We start from the raw sequence: 25040 nt of genomic DNA, 5'->3' as shown, positions 1-25040 counted from the left end.
AGCCATTAGCTCTTCCATTTTTTTCTCCAAACTGAGCTCGTTCAAAGAGCTTTTCAGAACAGGTAAAATAATATTGTTCTAAATCCTTTAGCAGCGCCCCGCTTCAAAATATCAAAACTATCCCTATAATTGCACACATGAGTGTGAGTGTGCATCTGTGGGTGTATTAGAGTGGTCTGTAGACGGGTAAACTTGGACATGTTGTACCTTACCTCCTGACAGATGGGACAGGCTTCAAATCCCCTGCAACCCTAACCATAATAAAGAAGACAAATGGATGGGCTTATGTTTACATTAGAAATTAAATTAAATTTTTGAGAGAGAAAGACAAAAAGAAAGTGCTTTTGGTTTTTTGTTTTTTTCTGAAAGTTTACAGGCAAACATTGTTCAGAAACTAGAGTTCAACAGTTTTTAAATTATGAAGTTTACTATTTTACTTATAATATAAAATGTAAATCTTTTAAACACAGAGATAATACAAATGTGTTTAGAAAAAAAAGAATTGGGTTAATCAGATATGAACCATAGCTAACACGTATACGGCTAATTATTTAGGCTTTACTTAAACATGTAAAAACAATTTAAAACCAAGAGGTACAACCTATTAGTAAAGTCATTTCAGCTCTGTCTAAGGTGGGAATTGTAAATAAGCAATCAAGAAATGTCACTTAATGTGAAGTGTGTGGAGCCACTGATTGCTTTCAGCAAATAGTGTCAGTATGCTGCAACACGCACCATGACCTCTGACAAATGTTTTAAATTCAACCTGTCAAATGTTTACACTGCCTCTCCTTTCTCTTGTGTCTACACACCAGTTCCTCTGGATGTAACACTGAGACACACAAACTCACACACTGTAACACTGGCTGAGATTTTGTTTCCAAAAATGGATGCTTGGCTCTGGATGAGGGGTATAATGATAATGAAATGTTCATCAGCATGAAAAAAGCCTCTTTTTTTTTTAGCAAGACTTCTCACTGCTTTGTCACAGTCTTTACAGTGCCAGTATCTGCTAATGAAAGCTTAAAAGATGCTCCGGGATGTTATCTTTCATCATATGTGAACCTGTAAAAAGTCCCATACTTTAGAAATACAATTATGATTACATTTCCTGGCACAAGTCTTTTAGTTCATTTTATATTCTCCAACTCGACAGCAAAACTGCCCATGTGGAAAAAAAAAAAAAGCTTTTAGGTAATCTTTCCTCAGGGAGGTGTACAGTAATATAATACAGAAGGTGCCCTCACATAAAGGGCTGTGAAAGAAAGACTTCAGCCAGATGAACAAATTTGCAGTTATTATAGCTTAATTCAGCCTTTCAGATTGTAAGCATAATCATCATTTTGGACTGTGTAATCAGGTCCAGCTTTGCAAATAAGATATGGCCTGTGGCTGAAATGTCTGCCCATGCCTGCCAATCACACTTCATAAACCAGTCATCAACATTAGCTGTAAATGGTTTGATTAGATTTTATTCATTTTTTACACCAATATCAGTCAGATTATTTTAGATAACATTATCTTAATGCTAATGTCTAATGTCAGCGCTTCCAATTTTTCTGGCAAGAGTACAAATTTGCACCAATAGAGACTTTCCTAACCTGGGTAAAGGACTAATGACAGGCATAAATTTATTTAGGCTAGCCAGATTAGTTTTTTTTTCCTTTTAAGTTTCAGGTTTATTGTTTTCAGCTGTTTTAACAGATCTTGACTTCACAGCAGCATGTGCTTCTCAAAAACTATCATGGTGGGAGAAGCACACTGTTTTAAACAAAAGGCAACTGTGGGAGAAAGGAGCTTGGATCTACTGGTTATAACCTCTTTTTAAAAAAAAAAAACAACAAAAACTGGCAGTCATAAAAGGCAGGCCTGACCTACATGCTGTAAGGAGGATTCACGCTCTCTTGTTAGCGTGTGCTGGTGTGGAATTGAGGTCTTTTCTGTCAGGAGGTGATACGTTGAAGCTGTAGACTATTTCAGCAAAGCCGCAGGAAAAAAAAAAAAAAGAATTGTGAGAGCAAGCTCGATGGGAAGGGGCCAAACAGTGTTCATCTCATGTGTGTGTCTGTGCACTTATGATGTGTAATGTGTGTTTGTCTGTTTATGTGAGTCCCGTGCACTTGTATGTGTGTAAAACCTTTGGGTTGACTGACGGCCCCATCTCCCACAACTCTTTGGAGCTCCATACACCATTAATCGCTGACAAAAACAAGCATTCTGCTCTATCCTTTAAGGGCTTAAAGACCATACTGCTGGCTTTTCCCAATTGCCAGCCTGTGCACATGTGGATCTCCTGTAGACTTTGTGTAGGTGAGGATTCACTATAAACTTGAGGTTTTTGACCTGTGTGTGTCTGGTTCATTGCCACTGTGATGGATGACATGGTTATAAGAGTCTCTGCTCCGGTATGAGGGGTGTCCTATCATGCTGTCAAGGTCAGTGGTTACCAGGGTCATAACAGTGTGGCAAACTAGTGAGATTACTAAAATACATCCTATGTTCCAGTCAGCATCTATCATGTCAGATGTCAGATTTAGAATGAGCCACCCACAAGGCAGCCATCGAACGGAAAGGTTTGACCCTCAAGGGGTCACAAGCTATTGTGGAATCACAGATACACAAAATAGCAAGAGGAAGAAGAAGTGGCCATCATTAGCTGAATGTTATGATGATTAATAATGGGATAGGCTTCAGAGATCACAAACAATACATATTACTGTTTTTTGGGGGGTTCATGTACGGGTTTATTCCAATTTCTTCACTAATTTCTGCTTAAAAACACTGAGTTTTAATGTAAACAAACTGAAGAATCAAATCATATGATATTCATGTATATTCAAGTATATTTAGTCGCAGACCCAATCAACAGGTGCGTTTGAAGCAAAGATTGCAGATTAAACACTTAGCAGGTAATCAGGTACCTGCACATGTGTTGTCACTACAAGAAACAAACTGTGTGTGGCGTTTGTCAATTACAGGCCTCTGATTCTTACCAGGTCTGCTCACTTGTGCGCTTATTTGCACGTTCTGGTGGAAAGCTAATCAGTGGTCTTTTAAAATTGCTAAATATTTTCAATGTTATACATTTTGCTATATGCCCACAGTGAAGTGGCCGTAACAGTCCAAGTTAAATACTTATTTGTTATTCTAGCAAGTTCCTATCACATATAACAACAAGACTTGCAGTTTTAAATTTTTATCTAGTTTTAGTTTTACATTGTGCACATTTCTGCAAGCTTTGTATCACGCCATACTGTTTCTTTTCCATTGTTAAATGCTTATTGTTTGAATTAGGAAAGAAAGAAATATATTGAACAGATTTTATTAGTGAAGATGGGCAGATGTTTACTGGAGAAAACAAACAAACATGCGTGTGAATATGCAGGGGTAAACAAAAAACCAAAGCAGATCCTCGATTCAGACAGTTGTCATGAATGTTTTCCATCACGTTGTGTTGAGTCAGTAAAAAAAGACACATTTACTCTGAAGTACTAGACTTGACTGACATATATTATCCTCGAGCGTGAGCCTTGAAGGATTACCTCCTGGCTCCTAAGACATGTGTTTTAGTGTATTGCGCAGTCGTTGGTGCTTTAGCTTTATGTTGTCAATATATTCTTTAATTATGAAAGTATTGTCCCACTTTCATTTTAAGGCGCCTAATCCCTACAATAAAAGCAATGAAAGCATTCACTCTCATTATGTACAGTACCTCCTATCATTGGAAAATCATTCATTTGTGCATGTAAGCAGACTCCTATTTCGTTTTGGGGGGGTTATTTAATAAACCTTATGACCAGCTTCAACTAATTGCATGTTTCATAAACCGATAAGGACAAAAATCACGCAGGTTACAGGCTGCAGCCCATACATCTTATTTAGATATTCACACTTCTTTAAGCATCCAATTTAGGAGCTTAGCTGACTTTTCGTCTTATCAGCCGTTTCGCTCTCAGCTTAAATTACATACTCTTGAAACTGGCTTTGGACGGGTTTGATTTGGTGTGTACAGCACACTCCACTGCCGCGATCCCAGTCATACATATTCTGAAATGGAATGAGTCTAAATCACAAAATCAGTTTAGGGTTGTGTTTCCTGTCAGCATCTGATGAGTTGAGCTTGTTGTATCATGTGCCGAATCATCAGTCCGTCCCCTCATACCCCCAGAGAGTGCAATATTGTGTTTGTGTGTATACTCATTTGTGATTGGCTCATTTGAATGTGTGCAATGTCAGTAATGAGCAGCCAGAGTTGGTGAAGCATAATAATGCCCTTGGAAGGGATGAGGTGGATTCTCTGTTGGGTGTTTCAGTTTTACCATTATTATCCTGGTTGCCAGGATTTTTAAAGTCCCGGATGTGGCACCATTTTCATGAGCTTAATGAACCTGCTCACTTAGACATGCATTCTCCCACTAGTCTCCTTCACTACTGGCACAGGGGTTACCCGTAGCGAAGAAGCAGGCCAGTTTCCATCATTTAATGAGCTTTGGATAAAATTGTGAGCGTTATTAAGCATTATTATTATTTTTAGGTTTAGTTCGGTGCTGGTTTTCAAGGGGCGCCGCTGCCAAGGCTCATATTTCGGTAACCCAATCCAAATGATTGGATGCGCTAAGCAACACGAGCAATTTTCTTCCAAATTTTTGATTGGCTTTGTCTTTAAGACGATTAAAGCAAAGAATAACAATCGATCAGGAGGTTTATTGAATTAAATCAGATTGTGCGCATCTGCACTTGGATTATTTTTGTTTTAATGAGTTAGAGGATTATTGTCACTAATGGAAAATGTATCACATAATTTGTTTCCCTATTTACTGTTGTTGTATTGAGTTTCTTAATCCAAACGCTGTGCCTTGTCTGGAAAACATCCCCAGACAATAGGAGCTATTTCTTGTTCAACATAACCCTCATTTGTCTCAAACTAATTCCTCCCTGCAAGGTCATTTTTAACAGGTGTTTGTAACAAAAGAATGACAAGGAAGGATTTGGGTAAAGACCATGTCCACATGCAAAATGACTAATGGCTCCTAGCTGGTTCTCCCCAATTATTTTTTGCCAAGTTTTTTGTTACCTTAAAGTACATGGCAGACCCTTAGTCTTATTGAACTTATGCAATGCTTGCTTCTCGAAGTATTCAGGGCAGTCAGAGAACAATGGGAACAAAAGAAACACAAAGATTTGCTTGGGCATGAATGTGGTAGAATTATATATTCAAGTAAATATCACTACAATAAATACTATATCTTGTATGTAGCTTTTAAAGGAGGAAAAGCTGTATCATAACATAAAAGGAGGTTTACATTTTTAAACTAATAAATAAATAGAAGTATAAAGATAAAAACCTGTAATTAGTATATTTCTGGGTGAGTCTTTATACTGTACACTTGTTCAATATTGGTAGAATATTCCATTTGATGACGCTTTCATTTATTTTGTAATGTATTTGTATCATAACTGGTATTTTAAAGAAGCCAATGAAAGATATGAGAAGTCTAAAGTTAAGTTTGGTTACCCGTTAATCTCTTTGTTGAGCGGCTGCAGTGGTTTCATCGAGAGGCTCACAAAGGAGCCTTTGATCTCTTGATCTGCACGGTCGCCTCCCATTGCTCTCTGAAGTTAATATAGTTGGAAAGTAAACAAGAGGAAAACTCACCAAAGAAGCGGATAACTTAAAAAATGTCCCCGTCTATCATTTACCTTAAATTGTTTGGCCAAGCTTGCCTTGCACGCACCACCCAGAGCTTTGGATTGTCTGATTGCCTCCTTAAAACTGTATACCAGTGTTGACACTCCTGGAGGAATTGGGATTGTTTTTCACCCTGCTGATCACCACTTCAGTCTGTTAAGTGCAATAGGCTCTGAGCTCAGGTGCAGCGGGGTATATAAGGGCCTCTCCAAACCACGTTGTGCCCCCTGTTGGCTGTCATCAGAAACTTATAGTCAGACTCTTGGTTTGCGTACCCCCATCTGACTTTTTTCTTTCCCATGTCCTGAAGTCAACCCATCTAGAACTTACACCCTCTCTTCAGACATGCTGATATATTTAATTAAAGTAATAGTATTTTACTCTTACTAATGCCTTCTATAGAGACCTTACAGTGATTAAGATAGTCGCAAAGTGGAGTATTTGCTCTATTAATAAAATGACTCAAATCACTGTTATGAATCAGAGACTCTGTTCTTTGGGCAAAACCTGAGCTGAACATAATCCTTGCCAAATGGACTGGCAATTAGCTTAACTAAGGAGTTTTTGGTCCTTGCCAATGCACAGGCTCTGCATTTTAAACAGAGGAGAGAAGTGTTCACTCAATTTCTGTATTCATTCAATCTTCCGCCGCCTCCTCCCGTTCAAACAGACGAATGTGCATGTTTACACAAACACAAACAGAGTCATGAATGCTGGAATTTATTGTGTTCATCACACTGCTTTTGAATCATAATAAAGTTTGACAAAACAGAGTACTTTAGTTTGGCATTGAGAAATCTGCAGAGTTCTATCATTATAATTAGCTAAATTAAGGTAAAGACCTCTGACAAGCCCTGAAATATGCCTTGTTGTCCTCATATTTTCCATGATTTAGGATGCGTTCCTTAATCTTTTTTATTGTAAAAGCAGGATGGTGAAAAGGTCCATGATATACAGCCCAGTTCTTTTACCATCTCTATTAACTAGAAGAGGGAACTGTGCGTGTATTGCATGCATGTGTGTTACTCTATGAACCAGATAAAAAAAAGGAATGTCCCGAAAGCAAGCAGGAAAGCAAGGGCATGTAAAATGTGACTATACCCAGAGGGACTTCAATTTTGCACAGTGTATTTATTCCAATATTTGCAGATGACTGAAAACAGTTAAGTACTGTGGCAATTGCTTATTTCCCTTTGTCAGAATGATGGATGTGGTCCCACCTATCGTACTGTGCAGAGGTTCCAAACTCTGTTGACAATGAAGGATTGTCCATTTGGGCCATGGACAGAGCACATCAAAAAGGGTGGATAAAGGCCTCCAGGAAAGCAATTATAACCACTGGCTTGTTCCCGTTGTTGTTTATGATGAAGTGAATTTAAAGCATGGGACTTTCCCTGTCGCATGCATACATTGAAGACCTAATACCACCTTACATCTGACCTGGGAGAAACAAATATAATTTATCTCTGAATGTTCTCTTAATATGATCTGTGTCAACGAGGCGTGTAGAAAAGAGGAGTTTTTTGACCACTTTGGAGCGATGCATTTTAGATCATCCTGTTTATGGTCTGGGTTTTGGAAATCATACAGTATAAAGTAAAAATATGTGACTGACTTTCTTCTTCCCAAATTATATATGATGCATGAGATATTTCCAGAGAATAAAGTAATTCTTGAAGAACAGTTTTCTGTAGTTTTCTCTTGTGGCTACACATTTCTTCTACTAAATTAAAGGCATGCACATAGGAACCTATACCGCCACCCAGTGGTTTAATTGGTTACAACTGTCTGATTTGCAGTTTTATGTGACTTTTCTTCATATTTGATTTGCCATTGGAAACCCGACTAGTGTTTTAGCTGTTTAAGATGTGCACAACCAGATCAGAGCCACACTTTTAGAAAATGTTATGATGAAGATTTCTGTCTTTTTGTTAAATGGGAAGTTTAGGCTCATGACAGACAAGAAGTGACAGTTTTCAGTTAAGCTGTAGCTTATTTCCAATAGGAAGGCTGTAAATAGGATTACTCTGTTCTGCATTCTCAAAATTATTTGACCAGCAAAGACAGAAAGTCTATGTAATGTAACACCAAGGCACAAGTATGTTTAGAAATACGTTTAGCCATTTAGAGGGACCGTTAGCCCTTTAAATAGGCTGCTGTGAAGACAAGAATCAGTCGAACAAGCTGTATCCTGAGTGCTCAGTTGTCCAATTCCTCAATCAAGCCCTTATGTCTTCTGGTCTTCTCTGGGTTTTTACCTGTAACTGTAGCATCACCACTGCAGACAGGATGAAAGAGGCCGTTTAAGGCAGTTTCTCTTCAGTTCTTTTTATTAATGTAAGAGAAAAAAGGTTAAGCTCATGGCACTGCTTTGTTCTTTACAGTTTTCTGTTTTATTTGTATGAATCAATAAAGAACAAGCTAAAACACATGGCTGGACACCACAGCTGGTAGCAACTTTCTAAAGTTATATACTTGAATTAAGAAAACATGGAAATAGATTTTTGACTTAAACAAAGCGAGTGATAGACAGATCAATGGCTGTAAGCTTGATAAATATCAAGGTCAAACAAAAGCAGTTCCCTCTGACTTAAAACGTTGTCACACTCCAGACATAAAATGCTCACATTAGTCTTTAGATTAGTCCTTTTTGACTCGCTCTCTCTTGAAAGCTCTGTTACTAAGCACTGTAAACTCATCTGTAAACCCTCGTGGTCGCACGTGATGAGTGGCAGTGTACCCCACATCCAGCCTGACCTATCCGTCTGACTCCACTTCACCCAGTCTCCCTGGCGCACTGCCAAGCTTGACCTGTCACTTGGGTGGTGAGTTGTGCTGGTAGACGGCAGCAGAATACCCAACTAGGCACCCATACGGATGAAAGGACTCAGCTCACACACAAACACACACTTCAAAGCACTAACAAACAAGGCAGAAACGCAGATCAGTCTGTTTAGTTAAGAAATTATTTGTAACATGAATCAGTTTAGTATAGTAATAGTAATAATAATATAAGGAATACAGACAGCGTTTAAGCTTTTTTCTCACTTTGAAATTCATATGTTTACCGTTTTTGCCTTGATGACAAACAGCTGCTTGCTAGATTCTAATGGCAAGCAATTTTGGGTTATTTGACACAATATTTTGCAATACATTAACTTTTATTTCCTTTTTCCGCAGTTAACTAATCAAAGAAAGGAAATGATGAGGACGGGGGTTAGATTTACACCTATTATTGCTGCGAAACCTTTCACTTTTTAACTCCAAATGGTGAATAATAATAAATAATGATGCACTAATCCGACTTAAAACGCCACCAAAATTTTTTCTGTTTTGATTGGTGCTGCCTAAACTTTTGCCCGCCGCTGTGTGAGTGGAGTGCGAGTACTTTCAGTCTGTTTGAAGTAGTAAACATACAAGCTCGAGAGCGACGTCTGAAAAAAAGCAGAGAGAAGATGGGTTGACAGAGAGAAGGGATTAGGAAGACCTGGGCACAGATGGCTGTGGGAGGCAGATGTCCCTGCTGAGCTGTTCAGGGTACTCCCTGCCAACCCAGAGATAGTGACAGAAGTACACCGAGCAAATAAACTACCGCAGGAATGGAGGTGAAATTTGGGAAAACAGATGCTAAAAAATACGTTTTGTGCTCAGAAATGTCACCAGTACCAGTGAGACATGGGGGGAAAAAAAGGAACACCTCTTTGCTGCTCGAAGGTTTTAATCCCACCGAAATACTTACAAATATGTAAAAAAAAAAAACCACTTGAATGAAATCATCATACTGAATTTTTGTGTTTGGTTTGTTTTGTCTTTCTGAGATCCTGTACACTTAAGATTTATGTCTACCTACAAGAGCTCAAAGAAACTCCCAAACTGTAGAGTATTTATCAATGTATAGGCCTACGTGAAGGTTTAGTTGTTGATATGTAACACTGATGGTACGGATACACTATCTAAAGAAAAAAATAAAACTTTGTTGTGACAGAGTACTGAGCGTGCAGATCTGTTTTATAAATTACCTTTCACCGGCATCCTGTCAGATAAGATGGCCTTTAATGGATCTGACATGCTTTTAATTTAATGCCTCGTTGTTACATTACAGTAACTGTTTATTTAGGCTACTTTTTAAAATGATAGTTTCCAGATATTTTCTTGGTCTATTCAATAAGACACACATGCAATATGCTTCTGGAGCCGTCTTTTAAAAACCGATGAAACAGATAATGACACTGAGCAGACCAGCGTTCTGCAAGAAGTGTTGTTGTGGACTCACAGATTGCTAATGTAGTTATGCTAGGTTTGGTTTAGACAGAATTAAGTTATCCCTGCCTGGCAGTATGTCAGAGTTGTGGCTTTTTCATGCTTTGCTACACCTGAGAATCCATTTAGATTGTTATTGTCTTGCTTTAATGCTACAATCCCTCAGCTCTTTCTTCTGGCAAAGCAACGTTCTGACTTCGACCCTGAAGCGGTCCCTGCCATTAACCAACGTGTCCTGATTGGTGGAACAGGTTTCGGATCAGAATGGATAAGAATCAGGAACATATGAACAAAATTTCCAGGGTCAAAATTAAAACAACAACAGATTACCCAGCTTTCTAAAGGGTTCAGCGTTGTGTCAACAACTAAACGTGGTCAGATTAGTTCCCTCTCCTCACAGGTGACGATTTGTGATTACTGTAATTATAGTGTATTAATAGAGTTAAGGCAAAAACAATTATCTAATTGAATATTAATAAATGCAGGGATAAATAAATAAACTATGTAATTAATTCCAACAATTTTCCAAGTTCCAGCTTTTTATTGGAGACAAAATGCAGCTCCTTGAGACAGAATCACTTTGATTTAACTCTAAAGTTGGAATTTTGGGCAAACAAATTTAAAGAACAAGGATTAATTTAAATGTAAATACTGAAAGTACTGAGCACATATATCAGCAACAGGAAAAAAGAAAAAGAAAGAATGGCTTCAGTCATGGAGGACAGAAACCTCATTGTAAGTTGATCTAGTGAACTGTTTTTTGTCTGCTTATGAAGCCATTTTTGAAATGAAATAAGACATAATTACAATGCTCCAAGGGTCCAGACTGTATTAAAGAACGTAGAACTCTAATGTGCGTGTCTGGGATTTATCAGCCACCCACTGCTTGCCTCAGTGTGATCTCTGATTCTTTTATACGAAGCAGAAATGCAGTTATTTACATTTTACTCTTTTTATTTGCCCTGCTATTGCATATGTACCCCCCCCCCCCTTCCCTTATTTACAAAGGGGAGACACAGAACCTTATTGATGGTGAATGTCAGGCTCCATTCAGTCATTCCAAACTCACAGCCAGTGCATTGGTCAGAAACAGGGAATCTGTGAATGCATTGAATAGTTTACCGGTTTCAAGTATCAAAGTACCTTTTCTAATACATACTACATTATTATTTGCAGTTACTTTAGATAGTGAGACAAACGGCTAATTCTTGGTATTTCGATTACAATTAAGTGTCACTTAAGGGTTCATCATCAAAAGTCACGACAGCTTGAAAGTACTTCTCAGTTCCTCTTCATGTGAAGACCACAAGAGGCTGGAAGTGTCAAAGGAGAACTGCATAATTTGTTTTTGGAGATCCTCCACATTGTCTTTCACATTCCTGCAGCCTCCAGAAATCACTCATCTTAATATGTACTTAAAAACTTTTTTTTTTTTAAATTTAGTAAGTCATTCTATTGTTTTATCTTATAACAGCGGCACAGTCTAGAAAATTCCCCTCACAATCTGTGTTAAAAGTAGGAAAAAATCTGGAGAGGATATCAAAGTCATGCTATCAGTTGCTGCTCTGCTTTGAGTCGGACACTGGACGGTGGTGATACTGTAAGAACAGTGCGCGCACAAATCTCCCACTAGATCAAAACCATTTTTATTTTGACAAACACAATAAATGCATGCACTTTATCGCTTGAAAGATGAACGAGTTGTGGAAGCATGGTTGAAGGCCATCGACCCTTTCATCTGCTCATCTGCATGGACGCTGTGCCCGTTGTGGATCTTCTCGTTTAAACTAACAACTGCAGCGTTTTAAAGTGGGCCCTCAACCTGCAGGACGCTTCACTTTCAATTTCACCAAAGAAAACACGGACTCATTCATTTCCCTGAGCGTTCACTGTGACTCATTGGGAGTGAAAGTTCAAATGAGAACTGTTTATTGGTAAATTTGGTCAGGTGCTGTGCTCTTATTACAACAGTAACATTTCAGAACATTGAAGTCCTGAACTCTAAGTGATGCAGTGATCTGTTGTGTTTTGATCCAATAAAGACTTCATGATTCATTTGAGCATTCACAGAGGTTGTGTCTGATTTTGATATCGAATAATTGTATTAGACTTCGAAAACAGACTCCCAAACAGTGTTCTATTTAACAAAGACTGTTGCAGTGGACCGGTTAAATCCGGCTTGTTTTTCATGTGACATTTTAAGAGTCTGCGCAGTGGTTGCAGTTCTGATGAGAATGTGTTTTTGTTGTTCCTAAATGCACATGTTAATACAAATGGATTTTCTGGGATGGAAATGATCGCCCATTATGTCCCTGCAAAGACTTTTCTTTGTCTTTTCAAAAGTTCCAGCTCTACATTTTCATGCTGCTGCTGATATATACACTTCTTTCACTGTTATTCGCTCACAGTTTTATTCATTCAGTCAATGTCAATTCCCGAATAAAAGAAAAACAATCAATAATGTGAATTAATCCAGAGATTACTCATGTAGCACACTGAATGATTTTCTGTACTTGCATTAATTCTAGTGGAATGGCTGGTGTTGACTAGTGCTTAAATTGACATAAACACCCTGTGAAATCTTCAACCTGTGTGGGTGGAAGCAGTTGGAGAGGAGCTACAGCTTTTAACTCTTATTTGCAAGTGAGGAATGCATTTTTTTTCCCCTGGACAAATTCTACAACTTTCACTTTGTCTGGCTTCGTGTTTGTAAAACAAGACAACATTATTCAACCAAAGGCATTCAGATCACTTTGTAAGCTTTGGTCTGCAGAGAAAACAAAGTTCACCTTTCCCTGACCCAACTTGTAATAGGTACTGTGGTAAAAAATGAAGAGGTGGCATTATAACAATTTACAAGTCTGACTAATTCCCTGCAGTTCCTACAATCAAAGGCTCTGTTTTAGTGTCATTTTACTATAAATTCATACTGGAATAAGAGAGAAAGAAAAATCGGAATGGAATGCAACAATTTTTTTTTTCATTTAAGTCTAATTATACATTTTTACTGAATGTCCACGAGTCAGTATTTATACTCCTTTTTCTCCGTGATGTTAGATGTTGGCTTCGCCACTGGCTCTACGTGGATTATAGCTTGAAAGCTTCAGATATGTCCCACCGTTGGTCACAGTCGGACGGATTATATTAGGGATTATGAGCCTAGTGCTCTGTACCTCGATGCCACAGCACTACACAACGTCCTCGTTCTCCTGAATGCTCTGCAGCAAACCAACTTCCAAACTAAAAGATACCATAAACCATAAACCCAACATACATCCATGAAAAAGTAACAAATAAACAAAAAGTACATTTTATTGTAGTAAAAGTACTAAAAAAAAGATTCCATTGAAAAAAAAGAGATAAATCAAGAACCAAAATGTTTATTTTAATGTTAGATATGTCGCAATGAAAGGCAGGCAAATCATGTTAACACCTGTGTGTGTTTGTTTGTCTGTTAGCAAAATATCTTGTGAACTTGTGAATTGATTTTAATAAATTGATTAACATTTGAAGTCAACCTGATTCAAGATGGCCACCAAAGATAATCAGCCTTAGCAAACACAACCAATCATTAAATTTGAAAGCTATTCCGCTAAAATTTGGTGTGGTCGTGGCTGAGAGTCATCCGCAACACATGATGCAAGCACTAACATATTGCATGAGATCTCTTCTCATTACCTATTTGAGTCAACCCTATTTGGCTGTTGGCAAAATATCTCACAAACCAAATAACAGATTTTAATGAAACTTCCAGAAAGTAATTGTTTGATGTACATTTACAACTGATTGAGTTTTGAGGTCAGCCTGCTTTAGGATGGTCACCACAGCTAATCAACCTTAGCAAACACATAAATGGCTATAACTCAGACAGGTATACAAATGTTGAGCTACACTTTTGTGTGGTAGTAGCTGAGGATCATCCACATCACTTACTCGATGCACTAAAACGTCATTCAGGATCTTTGTTTAAAACGCTGCCATGTGAGGTGGTGGGTGACATGCATTTCTTCAAGGAATGCTTGCTTAATCAAAGTATATTTTGATATAATTTTAGATATGTTTTCTTAAACTTTGAGAATTGTAACCCAAACTGTGAAAGTTTTAATGTACTTAGTGTATGTACTCTGCAGACATTTGTCCCTGAAATTAACCGCCAGCTCAGCCTCCAGCATCCAGATTGGGGCTGTGTGCATACAGCTAGTTCTTTTATTTTCAGATTGCCTTTCAAAGAAATATTTTACACACAAACGATTTGTTTAATAGGTGCAAAAGATTCGACCTCACATAGATTTTATCAATGACATTTTGTACATCATATACATTTTCTTGATTGCCAATCATAATCCTTTCACTTTCTTTTTGTCGGGAGTCATGTGGATTAGCAACAACGGAGCTCTCTTGTGATAGACAGATGCTTCTCTCCATCACGGGCTGTTTTTTGGAAGAGCTTGCCTTTTCCCAAACAGATTTAAGAACTTCCCATATGTTCTGTCCCAGTCTAGAGCCACTGTGTGCTTTGTGCCTTCTGGGCTACTGTAGAAGATGGCTGTGTAACATGGTGGAGGGTGTTAAAGGGTGGCCCACTGGCTACTGGCTACAAATTGCTCATTCTAAGGGGAAAACTGAGACTTTTTTGTTCTACACAGCAAAAGTATCTTGACATTCTAAAAAAAAAAAAAAACGCTGCTTGCCTGTTTCACAGCAGAAAATAATACATGTTTTTATATGTATGTTTCCATTCCAGTCTCTTCTCAGTTTTGCTTTAACATCTAGTCAGTCAATGTGAAATTAATTTTCTCATTTGATGATTCATTGGACAGTAACTTCAAAGGTTGTACAGTGTACAGATAAGGTACAGTCATCTCTTTATCTGTGAAGTGGCTGGGATGGAATCAAATATGTCTTTATTCAAAAGAAAATGTACTTATATAATAATCTATAATGTGGTACTACCTTAATCAATACAAGCATTATTCTTTAGAAGATGTTCTAAGTTCCATCTCATCTTATTTTTAGCCCTACCCTTATGGTTTGCTTGTTCATGCCAAGTGGAAGGGGATGGCGTTTTTTTTGTGATGTAGAGGGAGGTTCAGGTGTTAGTGCCATGTGACCCTACAAACAGATTTTCCCAGGGCACACTTCAAACAGAAGGTTACATGTTGCGCTAACAAATGTGCTTCCTCTATTCAAAAGAAAATTTAGTCACTATTATATGTAAGTTTATGTGTACATATTACATTTAATATCAAGGTTTATCTTTCTTAACGAGGATTAAATATATATGTTGATGCCATTGCCAGGTATATACACTACACCTCATATTGGAACGCCAGCCAAAATACATGCCATCTGTTTCTATCACAGGAGTAAGCAATGTTTGATGTGTGTTGGCTTCTTTCAGGGGTAACCCATTCTGTGGTGGAATATTTTAACCACTAACTGTAATGACTTTAACATAGGGGCCAAGGGAACACTGAAAATCTAGCTGTAGAGGTTGGGTTACACCAGAAAATGACATTCAGCCTAAGTTTGCCCAAGTGTTGAATGTTTTTCTGAACAAATTTTATGTATTTAACAAATAAAGTAATATTGCTTCTATTATTTATTCTATTAATCTTCGGTAGAAAATGGTCAGCATGATCTCAGTTTGAAGAATCTTAAAGGGATGTCACATAACGAGAAGTCAAGCTAACAACTACTTTTTCTATACCAGCCAGATTGTAGAGACAGAACACAAATCACACAACTTGTATTGTTGTTACTGTTTGGAAATGCAACATGTCAAACTTGACCATTTGTGCTGAATTCAGCCAGCAGGTAAGAAACATGGAGGCTACAAACTGCAGCGTTTGATCACAAATAAACAGCTCAGTGGGAAGGTGCCACATTATCAAAATGTGGTGTTCTCTCCTGGTAATTGTGATCCATTTCCCATCAAAATACACTGCAAGCCCAACTCAAATCATCTTCAAGAGATTTAAATGGTCCGGTTTCATTTTTTAGACCAGCATGAAAACAGATAATCATAGCCTTTTTTTTTAGTTTTTTGACAAAACTCTTGGAGTCTAAAATTTAAAATACAGGGTAATTTTGGTTAATACGTTGCATCACCTCTGTCTTCTTTGTCCATTATTGGTCACAATTCTACAACTTCTGTGATTTGTGCTGTATAACCCATCTTGGAATGTACTAATTTTCTCTTCCAAAATAAAAAACAAGCAAACAAAAAAAAAACCCACTAACTGCAAACAACAAGACTATAAAAAAGTCAAGATCTGTGGCATTGCCAGAAGAATGTTGAAATGTGTTTTATACAGCTAGGAATCTAGGTCACAACGGTGCCTCAGTGGAACTCGAAAAGCCTGAATGAGTGTATCTAAATGAATTAAAATCTGCTTCTTTTACAGCTGCCTTAAAGTAATTAATAGTTTGTCATCATTTTCCATTCAAGTGAGATGCTTAAACACCAGCTTATCACTTTCTTTTCCCCCCACATTGTGCATAATCACTGGGGTTTGAACTGAACTCTGTTCCAAAATCCAATATATATTTATGTATTTAAAAAAAGGCTCATTATGAGCCTGGATTTTCTGCAGTCACTCATCAGAGGCAGAGATGAATAAAACTATCAATTAGTGCCTGTTTGTAGTGTCAGAGCTGCTTCAGAAATGGAAAGTTTGACATCTGAGGACTAATTGGGCAGTCTTTATTCATGGGGGCTCTTGAAAGGGGACTTGATAAAAAACAAAGGCAACCAAAGTTATTAGTGTTTTGCTGCTGTGCAAGACTGGGATTCCCTACAGAAATATAGCACCAAAACTGTTCACCTGAAGACATTTTTGATACATCCTATGTTCTTTGTAGAAATTGTTTGTATTTTTAGTTTGGAATATTAATTGAATTATCTGATAAAGTCTGTCAATTGAACAAAGAAATCCTGCTGAAGTCAAGCATGCACACACATGCACATTTTGTTCCTGAACAGGGTTATATTATATTACCATATTTCAGAACGTACTGTTGATTTAAACTGAAAATTGCAATGCAAAGGCAATTAAACTAGATGCGACAATCAAGTGGTCAGTCATCACATCTAAATTGCAGTTTACCATTCAAATGCAGGCTTTATGACACATATGTTACTGATTTGGGTGATATTTATTCTATTAAATCTTGTAACAGTCTGGAGGTGACAAAACTGATCAGACCAACAGAGACGTCAGCGACATATTTGTCCTTCTGGTGGCAGAAAGCAATTTTCATAAGTTCATAGAAAAAGCCCGAGTGGAAGGATACAAGCTAAAACTGCAGCATACTATACAGTGTTTGAGCACAAACAATATAAAATACTGCTCTCAAATTAAAATATGTGCTCTTGATTAAAGATTATAGTATACCTTCATAATGCAGCCAAACAGCTTGGCCCAGCAGCAGCTTAAATCTGCAACATTTGAATGTATCCAGACAGATTTTTGGTGCGTTTCCACGTACATCCATTGGCAAGAAAAAGCCAAATAGAGCTGCTTTAGTCAGCAACACCTTAGACAACATTTTCAGAAAGCAACACCTTAAATTACATTCTGTTAGGATATGTTCTCTTTTGACATGTTGCTTCGTGACTGGCTATCTAAATACATGCATCTACACAGCACTGGTGGCAGATTATAGGAACAATTAGATAACAAAAGGACTTTTCTTGGATGGGATGTGCAAAACTATAGTCACAAGAACACAAGCATCAATCAACACTAAAGGACCATCAAGGACAAGTTCATCAAGATGAAAAAAAAATAGTCTAACTAGACAAATGGAAAAAGGCTAAAGGCTTCCAGCTACATTTCTGGCTTGACAGCTTTTCTGAAAGTATTACCTCTAACTAAATCTGTTCTTAAAAGGTGGGTGTTAAACATTTTTTTGTTTGTTTTTTTTTTTTTTTTTTTTCAAAACCAACCAAGCTGCAGCTGTGATAAGTTGTGAAAAGTTTGACATGTTTTGAACAAACTGGAAGGCAGCATGAATGGATCATTCTGGAAGGACGCTAAGCTGCCAGATTTGGTTTTGCATTTCTTGTATATTTTTGAGCCAGAAAGGAAAAAAACTTGTCATAGTTGATATGTGTTTAAGCTGACCACTCTACTGAAAGGGCAGATTTCTTACAGCTACCTTTAAAACCTACATGGAGTGAGTCATCGTTTCTTAAAAAGGACAATTCCAATAGAGAAATCAAGACCAACCACGTTCGAGAAAGTGAGAAAATGGTACTCATGGTTGCTGTGTTTTACAAGAATAAAAGGCCACCAAGTTGTTCAGAAGTTATACACAGTAGTTGCTGTGGGCTGCACAAAAGTGCACTGCACTTTTACTTGGCATTCTCACTGGTCTCAGAAAAGCCTTTCATGATATTAGTCACTGTGATCTTAGGGTACGTGGCAAACCTTGCAAGAGTCCTAACTTGACTCAAAACAATACAAATAAAATATGCTCACAGTTAGCTCTTTCAAAAGGACTTTACATAGGTGATGGATGATCAGAAGAGTTGTATGTTTAAACGGAACAAATTGACCATCATCTAAAGAGTAAAACATAGTCAAGAATGAGCACCAACTGGGTTTTGTTTAGAAGACAAAACAGAAAAAAAAAATTATTGAAGCACATAAGAAAATCTCAAGGACCATAGATGGAACCAACACAGCTCGGGTGGTCAGTGGGTTAACTAGCTGGCAGGTGAGATGGGGGTTATCACATAACCTGGACTTCCCTCTTGCGCTTTTCATAAGAAATGACTTTCCATTCTTCAATGGTGGTCTCAATTCTTTGAGAGCAACGATTTCTCCCGAGGAACTCAGCGATAGACCATTGTCCTCCATCCGCCTTCCTGACAGACACTTTCTTGGCATGGGGAGTAAAGAGCTTTGTGGTTGGTGCCAAACTGATTTCCTTGGTGGCTTTTCCACCGGTGCTGGCAGTCTGCATGGTACATTGACAAGAGCTAAAGAGCCAAACTTGATTGCCTCTTTTACCACTCATTATTGCAGTATTTGTCACAGAATATGATGCGATTTCTTGAGACGGTGCTGGGATTTTGAGCAAAAATAATTGCCTTCTGAACTTTATGACCTCTTTTGTTTACAAAGTGAGAATCCTAAAAAATAAATTAGCAGTCTCACGGGGAAGTCTGCTTCCATAAACAAGTGTTTAAAGTGAAGATTATTCAGTTAATTGTGGCTGTGGATGTATGCTTTTTCTCCCTGATGTTTGTCTTTCTGTAGCTGAATATATGAATTAATATATTGTGTTTGCTATGTAAAGATCCACTTAGAAGTTGTGAGAGAAGGTAATAATTGTGTCACCTTATTTGCGCAATATTTAACATGAAGATGAGGCAAGGGGTTTCAGAAATGACAATCATTTTAAGAATCATTTCTTGTACTACCCTTATATTGTCTCAGATGCACATTCTGAGATCTGACAGCATAGTTATCTTTTTGCTAAGGTAGGTTTTGACACAATAATGTAGATATATTTGAATGTAAAGATTTGCCACTTTTAACTGTGGCCAGGAGATCAGAAGTCTGCACCATGAAGACATTGTCCAAACTTCCCTTCCTCTGCATCCTCCTGGCTGTGACCAGAGAATCGATCTCAGTGAAGCTGAGAGAAACGTCTCAATTTGTAAAATGCTTGAAGACGCTTGAAGGAAAAATAAACGTCCAAGAGGAGCTACCAAGGACGTTCAGAATTTTGAGTTTTAGCACACAACTTTAATATGCAAATCAACAACTACTTGAAAAACACGCAGCCACGAATACCTCATGCTCATGAGGCAGGATGCATTTTAGCTTTTTAGTGTGAGAAATACTGAGCTGATAACACTGCTATAGTGTACACACTTCATTTTTTCATTTAGTTATTTCTTTTCTTCTCTGTCTGAACCCATAATTGGTAATTAAAGTGAAGGGTCTGGAAAGAGTACCTGTTCGCTGTATGTTGGCATGTTTATAATGAGTCATTGTGAATGTTGATATTCTGAAGGGTGATAAATGTATTATTATGTGTTTTTTTAAGTATATCAGTGCAAACTTATCATTTCATGCCTTGTGAATACACTTATTCATAATAAAGATACAATGAATCTCATAGTGTCCAGAGGTGGGCTTTTCAATAAACTAATAATAATAATGGAAATAATGACCTCATCAATGTCAGAACATTAAGTTAAACTTTCTAAATTGGGGAAATTGTCCCCTCATTTCTGCTTCATATAAGGAATGACTATTTCCTCCCCATTTCCCTCCAACTTTCGGGTTTCTCTGAGCAGCTGAGTAATTTGTAGCTGCTCTCCTTCTCTGGTAGTGTTTTTCTTTTTTTCAGAATTTTCATGGCATCACAGTTTTACATTAAATTACTCTTATTTTCATAGTGTTTGCTAAAAGTTGGTGCAACTTTGCACTCTTTCTTGAATAATTTCTAGTGTTTCCAAGTTAATCTTTGGCACTATTACTCAAAAGTGAATGGTTGGAATGGTACCCAAAGTACAGGAAATAAAGCGCAGGAGACTGTGAAAGTGAAACTTGTGGCTTTAATTACAAGAACACAGAACGAATCCAAAACACTGACAACTTTGCAGAACAAAACCAGAGGTAACACAACGTGACACAGACTAAAGATAGCGCATCGGCACACGAGAATCTGACGATAAGTAAAAGAAATCCAAGACTCCATCTGCTGACTAAACAGATGCAGGTGTGCTGATTATCAGATCAGGACCAAGTGAGTGGGGAGAGTCGAGAACAAGACTAAAGGACAAAAACAAGACAACCAAACACAAATCTAACAAAACTGTACTGGCTATCACTCTGATAAACTGATTTTTAGTTAATTTACTCTGTTTATTTTTCTATTTTTCTGCTGCAACACAACCATTCTTGGTCTGATGTTTTTCTTTTGTTTTGTTTTGTTTTTCCTTATCTTACATTATTTCAAAAAGACAGAGTTCAACTAAGTGTCAAGGAAGCCTGACTTTACAAATGTTGCTGGAGCAATCAGGAAGCTGTCTCCGACCTCATCTAGCTTCACCTGCACCTATTAGCCTCTGGATCCGTAACACAGCTGAGCTACCAATAGATTGTAGCAGTGACCGCCTCGGTGCCTTATCGCTCCCTCAGTTGTCGGGTGTAAAATACGTCAGACACAAATGGTCTGTGGTGCCAGCGAGTGAGGAATAGGCTTGCTGTACAGTAGGAAACTGTAAAAGAAGAAGTTGCTTGTTTCTTCTAGATTTTAGGCCCATGAATGCTCTGGTCATTGGAATAAAAGCTGTTAGATAGAGAGAGTGAAACAGCAGTGGGAGCTGGGAGCTTTGTACAGAAGAAGGCAGGCACACCATGAGTGCTCTCGTGGATGAAAGTCAGTCCATCTCTCAGCGTTTCTACGCATTCTTCCTGCGTTCCACACCACTACCTCTGTCGGCGGAACGTTATTAAATATAATCGCTGTTAATGTGCGCTTAATGCTTTGTGCTCAGTGAAATTAAGTGCATTATCTGCAATCCTTTACTGAAGTCCAATCCTTCACATCATCTATATAACTGCACAGATTTACAATTGTCTTCTTGCAGAGAGAGATGAGTCATTTCCAAGACAAATACGTTTTAAACAGTTTTACGGATGAAACTCCATTTAGATTGCAAACATGGGAAAAGGTTTTGTTTCTCATACTTTTCCGAAAATAACAATGAGTGGTTTTGTCCTTTTGTTTTCAAGCCAAATAACCAGATATCTCTTGTTTAGGTGCTACCTGTTGGATGGGATCTCTAAAGGAGCCTGGCTGAATCGCTCAAGCATCATTTTCGCAGGGAACGACAAGTGGTCTGTGGACCCTCGTGTTTCTATAGTGTCCAGTGTTGGAGACAAACACGAGTACAGCCTTCAGATACAGAAAGTGGATGTAACTGATGACGGCCTGTACACGTGCTCAATTCAGAGTGAGCGGAACCCACGGCCAAAGCTCCTCAACCTCATTGTAAAAGGTGAGCAAAGACAGTCAAGTGTTTTTTTTTTCTGCACAGACATCTGCTTGTGTGTGTTTTTATTTGTGGGCATAAATTGTGTTACCCAGAATAATATCTATTTTTTTATTATCATTTCCAAGCTCTTGGCGGATTTCAGGTGTTTAAACGTCAGCAGCATGTTGTCTTTTATTTGATTAGTTGGTATTTCCAATGCTCTGCTTGTTTAATGATTTCTGTCCTCAGCCTTTTTGTGCTCTAACATCTTATTTGTTGTATACAAGAGCGCAGGCTGGAGAAATGTCTTCTGAACATTGTGCCTGTAGGCTATTCAACATAAAGCAGAATCGTCTTGGTCAAAATGACTGGAGGCAGAATGCGTAGCTTTAATCAGGCCTCCTTGTTATCTGTTTTTATTTATTTATTTTTTCGGCAGATACTACTGAAAGATGTGATTTGTATGACTTTCAGCTACTTACCACGATTATCGACGTACACTGTTAGCTCTAAGTTTGGATGTTGCTGCCTCAGACTGAGATTCCTGTGAGATAGGAATTTATATATATATATATATATATATATATATATATATATATATATATATATATATATTTTTTTTTTTGCTTTGTTCTGTCTTTTTGATAGGCTGAAGGCTTTTTTCTAGAAAGATATACTGGCAATCTGTCAAATGAAAACACTTTTTTGAAGTTCCACAATTTATTTAACAGCGCAGTTGTTGCTCCAGTGTTTGCTGTTGGTCAATACAAGAATCAGAGTCTACAGCCAGTTGATCTTCTTTTGTTCAAGCCAAGGAAATCTTAATTTACATCATATTAATAGTAGGGACAGAGGTCAGGGATGCTCCTTGAAATATGTAAGAGGAAGCCGGTGACCAGCTGGCAGTTCTGTTATGACTTTGGTTCTGTTCTGAATATTATTTCAGTTGTACATGTAGCCTGAAAGTACTTGTTTTAGTACTGCTATGTAATCATATTACATTGGCAGGTGTTTGTGCTTTCTAAGAAAATGCCAACATAAAGCAAAGCTTAACCCTGTAAAACTCAAATTAAGAAGCAAAAAGAATAAATTCATCTCTCTGATAATATCAAAGGAAGACTGATGCAGAATTTAAAGAGTCACTTTATTTTTTTGTTTTAATAAGTTTTTATAGAAATATTGCAACATTGGGTCTAGATGGGAGCAGAATTTAGGTATTTGCACACTTGTCCTCACACCAATTCAGTAACCATGCTACGCAACCAGTATTTAAGCAAAAACAAAAAGCCCAGAAAAATAGCTATATATGTATATCTAGTGATAAAATACATTCAAAATTTTAAATGCTGCTGCTGGAAGGGCTTGAAATACCACAACAATAATTCATGTTTTCATTCAGAATTATTCAAATGGGTTCTAAACAGATAAAAACCCAATTTAGAAATTGCAACATAAATCATATTTTGTGTTGTAATAAGTAAGTTTTTCACACTTTGTGAACATTTGAAAAGTTCTATGTCACCATTTATTGTTCAAGGTGCATCTGCTATTTTGACTGCCATTCTTACCCAGACATAACAAGCTGAAAATCTAAATTGGTGCATGCATTTGACAATAATTTAGTAATTACATGTTATAGGCATTCTAATAATCTCACACAAAATAATTCATGGTTTTTACTTCAGTGAAAGAGCGAGATATGCATCGAAAGAACTTTGCAAGTTACATGACTTGATGGCCTGATAGTCAGACCTATTTACACGTTTACCATCCTGTGGCATTGCAAGACTGAACAACAAGACTGAAGACTGAACAATAAGACCTGATGACGATGTAAATATGGTCTTACAAAAAAAAAAAACATTTGCAGGTTTGTTTTTGGTACAGCTAAAAGTGATGTTGTAATTTGGCAACGGTGGGCCTTATGGGGTTAAGGAGAAAACAGTCCTGAATTTCTCTTGGTGAAAATCATTCATCTCATTTTTTTATTTATTTATTTTTAAATAGCAATATTTGTACAGGTCTTGACATGCATGTGGATTATACATTGATACAGAACTTACAAACAGCCCAAGCACAACTTCAGTCTCACGGCAGCAGCCTTCACTTTCAGGTCAGCTTATTCTTCCTTGCCACAAACACAGCTCAGAAGTGGCTTAAAGAACATGACAGATTTCTGTCTGCAAAAACCTGATTGCTGCAGGCCCCCAGCTCTCAACCCTCATGACCCAAAGGATCAACACCACAGTACAACCTCTGTGGCCCAGTCATTCGGAGCTTTTTATGGCGTGAGGAGGACTTGCACATTTTAGATATTGGTTTGTAATGTTTTAGGTCGTTATTGTATGAAACAAAGTGGATAAATGGTAACAATTAAGGTGGCCTAAATCTACTCTACTATTTAGCTTGTGTGATTGTTTAAATGGCTGCTTCATACCAGAACTAAAACGCAATTTTCTCCTGTTTATGTTGGTCTAAACTGCCCGTCCAAAGTAAATTCACCACCTCAGTTTATTGAGGAAAATAATATCCACTCTTTAGCTATTTTCAACTTATTTAAACCTAAAGATGCACTGAGTAGATTCTCAATACTTAAGGAGCCATTAAGGATGAGTCTTTGCTGCTTCAGACACTGTTAACATTGTTTTTGTCCCTCCAATTAAGGCTTCTGAGAATCAAACAAAGCTCAAAGAAAAACAGATTTTTTACAGGCAGTAATTGGAAATTTCATTTGATTTTTTTTTTGTTTGTTGGCCTTTTTACAAAAATAATGCAAAATGTTACTTATGTTCAGTATTGATATCAGAAAACTGTGTGTTTCTTCTTTTAGATGTGATTCAAAACTACTTATGGAAACTTTTGATCAAGGTCATTTTGGATTCATTAGTGTCAGAGCCACGAAGCACACCTCAGACTCAGATCTCTGATCCTCATCATCTGGGACACAGTTTTTAATATAAAACTAATTAGCACTTGGCTCATTAGCATTTCAATACAAATACACATTAACAAAGTTTTTTTTTATAAGAATGTGGCTATATTTATATATCGGTGACAACATGTAAGCTGCATATATTTTTCTCACAT

The 25040-nt window shown here is 37.5% G+C and overlaps 1 protein-coding gene across 2 annotated transcripts in view; it reads left to right on the top strand.

Annotated features, from left to right (window-relative positions):
• Window positions 1–25040, top strand: part of negr1 (neuronal growth regulator 1) — a 134525-nt gene that overhangs the window by 15845 nt on the left and 93640 nt on the right. For both annotated transcript variants that reach the window (XM_017413509.3, XM_017413510.3), the window contains exon 2: window positions 21739–21977. In XM_017413509.3, coding sequence (XP_017268998.1) covers window positions 21739–21977 — 239 coding nt within the window. The remainder of the gene's footprint in view (window positions 1–21738; window positions 21978–25040) is intronic.

The sequence above is a fragment of the Kryptolebias marmoratus genome, linkage group LG24, assembly GCF_001649575.2.
Source record: "Kryptolebias marmoratus isolate JLee-2015 linkage group LG24, ASM164957v2, whole genome shotgun sequence".
Taxonomy (NCBI): Eukaryota; Metazoa; Chordata; class Actinopteri; order Cyprinodontiformes; family Rivulidae; genus Kryptolebias; species Kryptolebias marmoratus.
Note: the sequence above shows the minus strand (reverse complement) of the source record. Positions and strands in the feature narration are given on the sequence as shown.